The sequence below is a fragment of the Apodemus sylvaticus genome, chromosome 10, assembly GCF_947179515.1.
Source record: "Apodemus sylvaticus chromosome 10, mApoSyl1.1, whole genome shotgun sequence".
NCBI lineage: Eukaryota > Metazoa > Chordata > Mammalia > Rodentia > Muridae > Apodemus > Apodemus sylvaticus.
In genome coordinates, this window is record NC_067481.1 from 48,210,990 (window position 1) to 48,220,510 (window position 9,521).

The 9,521-nt window shown below is 52.8% G+C and overlaps 1 protein-coding gene across 1 annotated transcript in view; it reads right to left on the minus strand.

The window, feature by feature from the left end:
- The window catches only part of Slc43a2 (solute carrier family 43 member 2), a 45,471-nt gene extending 37,010 nt beyond the window's left edge, over positions 1–8,461 (minus strand). The window contains exon 1 of the mRNA XM_052196456.1: positions 8,282–8,461. Within this exon, the coding sequence (XP_052052416.1) occupies positions 8,282–8,441 (160 nt within the window). The 5' untranslated portion in view covers positions 8,442–8,461. The remainder of the gene's footprint in view (positions 1–8,281) is intronic.
- Between the last annotated feature and the right edge of the window lie 1,060 nt (positions 8,462–9,521).

A 9,521-nucleotide genomic window follows, 5' to 3' on the forward strand; every position in this document is an offset into this window, starting at 1 on the left:
TTAAGTGATGCTAACTAATCCTGCAGGAGCCAGCCTACTGATTGATTAGCTTTGAGGCTCCACCACAGAGCCAAAGAAACTCTTCCTCAGCCTGCCTGCCTCCCTGCCTCCCAATAGCAGCCTTCGGGCAGCTCAGCTGCGTCTACAAAGCCTTCTGGGGCCTCTCAGAGCCACAAGGTAACTGAGAAAGAAAGCGCTTGGCGTGGCTAACCGCGGGTGCCTACCTCCTCTGAGTAGCTAGGGGCCTCTAGATTCTACCTTCTCTTGCCCTGCTTCCTGTTGTATATCCTAGGAAACGTGACCTGATGGAGCTCTGTTGGTTTCCTTCTCTGTGAACAAGACACAATGTGATGGTAGCATAGAGCTTTGGGGACAGTCCTGAGAAAAAACAGATAGCATTCTCCAGCTCCCATACAGGGCATGTGGCAAATAACAAATACGTGCTTTTTCTGGTGTCAGACTTCCTGTGGCTCAGAATGGGGGGGAGGGAGTTAATAGCATGGCAGCTTCTCAGCAGTAGCAAGGAGCACAGCACTGGATCAGCATGTGAGAGTATGAATGTGTGTTTCCTTACATCCTGGGCTGGGTCTGAGCTAGGAATGGTCTTCTGGCTACTGTGTAGTGTTATCTCAGTGGCCCCTGGCCACCTTAGCTGTTTACTAAGAGTGGAAACAACGGAACTAGATCCCAGTAGCCAAAAGGATCAAGATGGGTATGGAAACAGGGCATGCGGAACCAAGCAGAAGAGGGGGATTTAGGGAGATCAGAGCCACCCACCGGCTAACAGCCTCAACACCACACAAACAAAACCTTTCAGGCCAGACTCCTGCCCCTCCTGCCACCTTCAACCCCCTTTCCAAGACATCCTCCACACTGACAGCCAGGACACACAGCAAACAGGGCTCTCTGAGCCCATTGGTCCCGTGTGTTGCTGTGGTTGGCAGGTGTGAGGCAGCTCCAGGAAGGAGAGACTGGTTTCTGGTGTCAGCCCCGCCAGCAGAACAGGAACTGGACCTGCAGTAGGGGACAGGGCTTCCGCCCAGCGCTGTGGATCATACAGGGATGGGGTGGGCAGCCAGCACAGAAGAGGGACAGTGGGCGGGTGGGGGAGGGCAGTCGTCTGCCCGCTGAGAAGCCTGACTATGGCCACCAAGGGTCCGCAGTCAGTTACTTCAAGTGCCATGAGCTCCCTGGTGACATAGAACCAAGGAAGGAGGGTTTTGTGGTTTTGGGGGGGGAGGGCAGGGGGTGACACAGGCCAGTACAGCCTATTGAGAGGTGCTCTCCCAGAGTCCATCCATGATTCTTTTATTTGTTTGTTTGTTTTCCTAGACAGGGTTTCTCTGCATAGCCCTGGTTGACCTGAAACTCACTCTCTAGACCAGGCTGACCTTGAACTCAGGGATCTACCTGCCTCGGCCGCCTGAGTGCTGAGGTCAAAGGTCTGTACAACCACATCCATCTTCCATCGACTCTCGATGGAGAGAAGATAAAATCCCAAGGCACTGGCTAGCCTGTGGCTCAAAGGTACAGTATCAGGTCCTGGGTTCGGTTCTCAGCATTGTAGTGTACTAAAAATAAAATGCTAAGAGCTGGAGAGATGGCTCAGTGGTCAGATTCCGTGTGGCTGCTCTTGCGGAGGACTTTGGTTAGCTCCCAGCTCGCCCACGGTGGTTCACAACCACTGACATTCTAGCTCCAGAGGATTCAGTGCTTTCTTCTGACTTCCAGGCACAAATGTGCTGTACATAAATACATTTGGACAAAACATTTGTATATATACATTTTTTCTCTCTCTCCTTTTTAAAATATTATTTATTTATTATTATTTATACGAATACACTGTAGCTGTCTTCAGACACACACCAGAAGAGGGCATTGGGTCTCATTACAGATGGTTGTGAGCCACCATGTGGCTGCTGGGAATTGAACTCAGGACCTCTGGAAGAGCAGTCAGACCTCTTAACCACTGAGCTCTCTCTATAGCCCAATAAAATAAATCTTTAAAAGAAATTTTTTTTTAATCCTAGAATGGTCAGTGCTGTGGATCTGCAGATAAAGGCACTTGCCACCAGGCCTGACAGCTTGAGTTTGATCCCCTGGACCTGATGGTGGAAGCAAAGAAGCAACTCCTACAAGTTGTTCACTGACCACCACACACACACTGTGGTTCATACTCATTCACACACACACACACACACACACACACACACACACAACTCATTGTAATTTAAAAGATTAAATCCCAAGGCACTGGCAGGCTCCTGACATGGTAGAAGCAAGCACGTGAGGACAGGTATCTGAAGTTATAATGGTCTGTTCAGTCTGCAACTAGACACGGGGCTTCGGAGGAGAGGTCCTGGGGCAGAAGTGACAGTGTCTACCAAGCCTTCTTTCATTTATGCTAAAGTCACTCTGCCCAGGAACAGGTACCAATCCCAGTATCTGTCCTTAAATCTCTGCCACCAGAGCCACCAGGCCCCCACAGTCCCTTGCCTTCAGAAAGTGATGTCCAGCAGCAAACAATGGGAGTTAGGGGACTAGTGAGAGCCTCTTCCCTCTGAGTAGTCTGTGTCCCTTAAATAGGGAGGGAGCTGACCTTCCGGGAGCCTACGCTTCTGTTTACAATAAACAGCCAGCACCATAGGTGCCCACTCACTCCTTCTTCCTTCCTCCCACTTGGCCACAGAGAGCCAGGAGAGAGACCAACACTAGGAAGTGTCAAGCCCCACAGTGTCCCCTGCTCAGTCTAGAGTGCAGCCAGCGTCACCCAGCTCGGGCCAGCCTGTTTGGGTCTCCCCTGCACCTGTTGACTAAACAGGTGCCTCCACCATGCCGTGGTCAGAGCAGCCTGGGCTAGCCCCGCCAGGGAGGGCAAACAAGAAGACAGGCAAGAAACTGATGTGCCAGTGTGCTGAGAAGAGGCCTTGCCTCAGCTGCCAGAGCTGGGAGGGAAGAACAATGCCCTGCACTGTTGCCCCCTCACAAACAAAATCTTACCAGAGAAGGCAGAGGAGGCACGAGGGTTCTGTGACCCCACTCAGGGTTCCCTTGACCTCTCTAGGGTCAGAGAGTCCTCTTCTTACCCCAGGCAAACAAAGAGAGTGGGGAACTCCAGAGAGCTCAGGAAACAAAGAGGGGCATAGATCGAGATACCCCAAGTTCCTTAGCAGTCCTTTCTCAAGCTGTGACGCAGCCCCTCCCCTCCCTGGTGCTGACCCCTGGCCAGCCCTCCTGAGGGTACCTGCCCCAGCATCCCAGCCTCTCTCCCATCCTTAGTCTATCCGGCAACAGGAAGCAGCATGTCAGCCCAGCAGGGGAGATGTGGGTGAGAGGTCGCCGAAGCTACTGAGCTAGCAAGCACCACAGACAGAACTCCGGAGGTGGCCTGTGGGCACCGGCCACTGTGCTCTGCAGTAAGCATTCCTCAAGCTTAAGCGCCCTCTTGGTCTGACCCCATGTGCCACACACGGCACACAGCGTGTCAGAGCAGGCGTGCATCTTGTGGATGGTCTGTGGAGCCTGGCTCCAGTGGAGACTGTCAGAGCCGGGAGACTGACTATGCTGTCCTTGTCCCCATGGGTTAGAGAGGCCGTCTGTTTGAGAGAACAAAGCTGGGAAAAAGCCCGGCAACCCCAGAGGCTCTTCCTATCGCCTAGTGAGAGTGGGGCTGTCCCTCCGCTCTCTCACAAAGGCCTGGAAAGCCAACCCCAGCAGACAGGGCCTTCACAAAACAGACACTAAGACAAAATAGGCCGACAGATGTCAGGGAGGGAAACCAGGTCATGATAGGGTGAGGGCGGTGGTGACAGCCAAGGGTACGCTTTAAACGTTTTTTTTAGAGGCTGTGGGTACAAGCTTTTAGTCCCCTGACTGTTTCTTTTGGACATTTTCTGAACTCAAAATAAACAGGGGTGAGCTAACTAAAGGTGCAGCTAAGTGGTAGAGGCGGCGCATGTGAAGCCCAGCGGTGGATCCCTAACACTGAAAAATAAAGAAATAAAAAACAAACAGGGTGGAAGAGGTTAAAACAAGCCGAGGGAGGCGGTTCACAATTGCAATCTTGCATGCCAGAGGCCCGGGCAGTCCCAGGTCAGCCCGGTCTACACAGCGAGCCCTCCAGAGGTGAGGGTCTTGCTTCTTGCTGTCAGGGTGAGTGGTCTTACCAGGTACTGGCTGTGAGGGCCTGGAACCCAGAACCGGGGCTCTCTATACAAACATTGAGTACTATCCTCTGATCCCCAGAACCCATGGAAAAGCCGTGAGCTCTGGCTCGGGAAGAGACCCTGCCTCAATAAATAAAAGTGCAGATGGTGGCACACGCCCTTTAATCCCGACACTCAGAGGCAGAGGCAGGCAGATCTCTGTGAGTTCAAAGCCAGCCTGGTTTACAGAGCGAGTTCCAGGACAGCCAAGAATACACAGAGAAACCCTGTCAGTGGTGGGGAAGTGGGGGCATGGGGCCTGCAAAGTGACCAAAGGGGAATCCTGGCACTGATTTGCACCACGCGTCCATAGATGTGAGAGCACTCACAGGTACACACACAGCGGGGCACCTTCCTGTTCAGAGTTAGGCTGAAGTCCAGCAGGGGCCCCGGAGCTTTCTCCAGTCCTCAGTCCACCCCCATCCTCACCCAGAAAGCGCTTAGCCACTCACAAGAGCCTCTGAGAGGGTCACGGGAATCTGGCAGTCCTCTGCCTCCCTGGCTTCTTTCCGGCCTTGCCCAGTCATTAGCTCCCTTCTGTGCCCTCTGTCTTCCCCTCTGAGGTGTAGGTGTATCCTCCCCTGGCTCTACCCTAATGCTGGCTCACTCTAGGCTTGTGTCTTTTTTTTTTTTTTTTTTTTTTTTTTTGGTTTTTTGGATTTGGTTTTTTTTTTCGAGACAGGGTTTCTCTGTATAGCCCTGGCTGTCCTGGAACTCACTCTGTAGACCAGGCTGGCCTCGAACTCAGAAATCCACCTGCCTCTGCCTCCCAGAGTGCTGGGATTACAGGCGTACGCCACCACTGCCCGGTCTAGGCTTGTGTCTTAAGTTTAGGGAGGCCTCCCACTCTGGCACAACCAGATCCTCACGGCTGGCCTTATTCCCACCACCTACTCCCCCTGCCCCCACCTCAGGCTCAAGGAGGCAGAGGCAGGTGGATCAGGCCAGCCAGAGTTATATGATTGAAACCCTGTCTCAAAAACAACCCACGGGGCAGTGGGGGCGCAGGACTTTAATCCCAGCACTTGGGAGGCAGAGGCAGGCGGATTTCTGCAGCCAGCCTGGTCTACAGAATGAGTTCCAGGACAGCCAGCACTACACAGAGAGACCCTGTCTCGAAAAACCAAAAAAAAACAACAAAAAAAACAAAACAAACAAACAAAATAACCAAACAACCACCAACCACCAAAGGGGGAAAAAAAAACAAAAACAGGGAAGAAGCCATGTCAGGTGAATTCTATGGTGGTCATATGGAGCCAAGGGACTTAGCTTGGGAAAGCCCCATTCTATTCTTCCCAGACTAGACAGTTGTCCACACGAGGACAAGAGAGGTCTCCAGCTGCCATTACCAGGAGTGTATTCCACAAAGTTCATGAAATGCCCAGGCCCAGCTCTGGAGCCACTCCCTGTCCATGTCAGAAAAGAAAAGCAATCTGTTGGACCACAAAGAGATAGAGAAGGGATTCCTTTCCCTTTTCCACAACACCAAACTGGAACCCAACGCCGTGGCTGCAGCCAGAGTCTGGCTAGAGTCCTAAACCTTTCAACAGGTTCAGGCAAATTTCCTTCAGGGAACAAATTCATGCCATCAATCTTAGAGACAACAGAAAGCTGAGACATTCGCCTCTCAGTCAGCTGCATGCAGGTCAGCTCCGTAAGGCCTGCAGGGATCAGCAGGGCTGACAATGCTGGGCCACACTGCAAACCTTGACCTTAGCTTTACCAGACACTCCCTGTCAAGGAAGCACAGAGGTTTCTGGCCCCAAAAGTCAACAGGTTCCCGGGACTCCACAAAGCAAGGAGGCTGGAGAGATAAGCTGTGTGGAATCAGCAGGCTTTCCCGCTGAGGATGCTAGGTCAGCGTGTTTGCCAGATAATCAGAAAAACCAAAATCAGACACAGGAGCAAAGGCACGGGATAAGGAGTTGATGTTCAACCTGTGATCCTGACCCTTCCCCTGACTCCGTTTGTAGGAGTGACCTGTCAAGTCTCCCAAGGGCTTAAATACCAACTCAGCACTCGGCTGGCACAAACCCTGCACTCCCCTCACCCAAAGGAAGGAAGAAGACACAGTTTCCCCAGGAAAGCAGTTTCCAGACCCAGGGTGCTCATACCATCTGAGAAATTGTGTAAAAGTGGACAATCTGTTGTCACTAGGGCCGTGAGTCAGAAAAAAAAAAAAGAAAGAAAGAAAAGGAAAAAAAAAAATCTGATCTCAGGGTGAGGTACTAAAAGGTTGCCTGGGGCTGATAATTTTTTTTTTCCTTCTGTTTTTTAAATCCCCAGTGTATCCTGTAACAAAGGGAGAAGCAAAGAGTCACCACTCCCACCTGTTCCTTTCAGAGGGGCCTTTAATCTCCTGACATCCCTGAAGAAAAACAGAAAGCTTGGTCAGGGAACAAGGTCTGACTCTCAGTCTCTCAAGATTTCTTGCTGATGTGGGGAAAGACCTGCCAAGAACCCTTTGACTATTAGGAAATATTTTTGAGTGCTAAAGGCTAAAGGTTGGTTATAAACGATAGGCTCTCTGCCCTCTCCCAGGCGGCCTTCGGACCCCTCCCCTTCTCCCGCCTTTATCCTCTCCTGCTACACTAAGGATCCTCTGGGCAAAGCAGAAAAGAGAAGCAAAGACTGACTGACTCGGGTCCAGGCAGTGGGAGTGGGTCCACAGCTTTCCCTTCCTGCTAAGAAGGAGAGGCTGGGTGAGGTAGTACAGGCTTCTCCGCCCATCACTCAGGAAAACTAGGTGAAATGATTACAAATTAAAGGCTAGCCTGGGCTACATAGCAAGATCCTTTGTCAAGAACAAAAGACCAAACAAACTTACAAACAAAATATCTTTAGAGTCCAGCAATAATGGCACAAGGCTTTGATCCCAGGTCTCAGGAGGCAAAGGCAGGTGGATCTTGGAGTTGAGACAAGCCCAGTCTACAGAGCCAGTTCTAGAATAGACAGGGACACACTGAGAGACCCTATTTTGAAAATAAAATAAAATAAATAGCAAGCCCACTTCTCAGAGGTGACACTCAGGGTGTTACCACTTGCCACCAAGTCTGTCAACCTGAATTTGACCTCATGACTTCACATAGTGGAAAAAGAGTGTCATCAACCAAAAGTCCTCTGGCTTCCTCAGTTCTGCCCCACCCCCCATAAATGAATAAATAAATGTAAGAAAAAAATAAAGTAAAAAATAAACGAATAGGACTCTAGAAATAAAAAGGTATGCCAGCAGTGACCTACAGAGTCATCAAGCCTGGGCCAGCTCCATCAAACAAGACTGAGGTAGGGGTGGGGCATTGACAAGAGACAGAGATGAGAAGCAGTTCTTACCAAGGATTCCTAAAGAGAGAGGACAGCTGCTGACTCGGCCCTACCGATGATCCTACTGGGCTCCCGCCAGGGTGGGAAGACAGGAGTGGAAGAAGGAAGGGTGGGGTAGTGTGGGCCGGCCTCAGCCTGCCTTCAGTCGCTACTGAGCAAGCATCCTCTGACCACTGTCTCCCTTCCTCTTCCTCCCTACTATGTTTTGAAAGCCACTGAGATGTTCTCACAGTCCAGGAGAGGAAATGGCCTTTGGAGAATCATAAAGCAGCAAAAATAGACAAGAAATTATATCTTGGCAAGCCTTTAAGGAGACTCCATAATGGCCTGACTTAAACACATGTGTAATGTGTAGATCTAGATGAGAACCTTCCTTCGGGTGGAGGCAAAGCCACTTCCTCTCTTGCTCACCCCGGCCTATGAGAGTTCCTCTTTCTTACACATGTTTATTGCAAGGCAAGCAATGCTGCAGGCCCTGGAAGATCAGAAGGCCAGCCAATGTTCCTGACTGCACGGAGGGGTCTATTAGTCTGCAGCTTGGGCAAACGAAAGCCTTGTCCCAGCCTCAGTTTCTCCATCCACAAACAGGAACGATGAATGATAAGCACCCAGAGAGCGGTTGAGGATCAAATGGGCTCTTTGGCACTCAGAGGCGCCGTGCAGCAAGCAGGCATAGCTGCCTTACGCCTCCACCAACCGCCCTCTCCCAGAGACCCTCTCCAGAAACCCGGCCCTGACCGCGGCGCCCATCTCACCTGGCTTCGTACACAGGTAGGAGTAAAAGCCCTCCGACTTGAGCATGATGAGCAGCGAGCCCCAGCCCAGGAGGACTGCCGAGAAGAGGAGGTTTTCCAAGACGGCGGTGCAGGCCATCCACCAGCGGCGCCGATGGGCAGTGGCCAGGGTGGGCGCCATGGTGCGGTGTGGCGGTGGCCGGGTTAGACACCTGTGCGCAGACCTCAGCTTCAGCGGTGGCTCTACCCAACCCGTGTGGCCGCTGGCGCACAGCGACCAGCCTGTCAACCCCCTGCAGCCCAGGCTATAGGTGCACGCAGCAAAAGAAGAGAACCCTAGCCCTGTCGGGGACCTGGGACACCCCGAACCCGCAGCTACCCGGTACCGCTACCTTAGGCCACAGTGGAGCGCTGCTGGCCAAGAGGAAAAGCTTCTCCCTCAGTTTACTCGGAGGTAAACTGAGGCATGGCAGTTGGAAAAGGGCTAATGTATGCTCAAGGACGTGGAGCTGGTCCTGATCCCAAGCAAGACTGAACTGCTACTTTGGGGACCGGAAAGGGAGGCGGTTCGCAGTAAGGTCACCTGAGCAGAGGCACACCTGAGAGCTGCCACTCCCAGGGACCCTGACAGGCTCCCTCCCGCCCGCACTCGAGACCCTTCCTTAGCGCTTGTTCCTTCAACCACAAAATCAGCGCAGGGAGCCCCGGAACGGCCCGCCCACGGCGCTTTCATTGGCGGGACCGCACAGGAACTGCCGCGCCATTGGCTAGTGTTTAGGTCGCTAGGCGCTACCGCCACGCGAACCCCGCATGGGAGCGGCGAAGCCGGTTCAAACCGGCGGCGCGAGCCAACTGCGAGACCCCCGTGCCGGGCAGTTGCCCCGGCAATTAGCCCGTTTCCATAGAAGCGGATCCCGTCCCTCTGTCCTCCTCCTTGTTCTTTTCCTTACGTCTCCCTGCGGGTGTCGTCCCTCCGACAAGCATGCACCTTCCCTCTAACCCCTGCCAGTGAGTAGCTTCTGGTTCTCGCACCCCCGTCTGAGGCCCGGATCCTGGGGGTCCAGCTCACCCGGCTCCTACCAGTGTGTGTCGGGCCCGCCCGGCGCCTTTTCTGTCCCCTTTATTTCCAGCCCTTTTATTCCTATCCTAAGATGAAAAACACTGCTGCCCGTTGATTGGCTGAGTGGGGCTGGAAACAGGCGTTGGCCAATCGGCAGCTACCCGCCCGCCCCCCGGCGAGCAGAAGCCGGTTCCGGCCGGA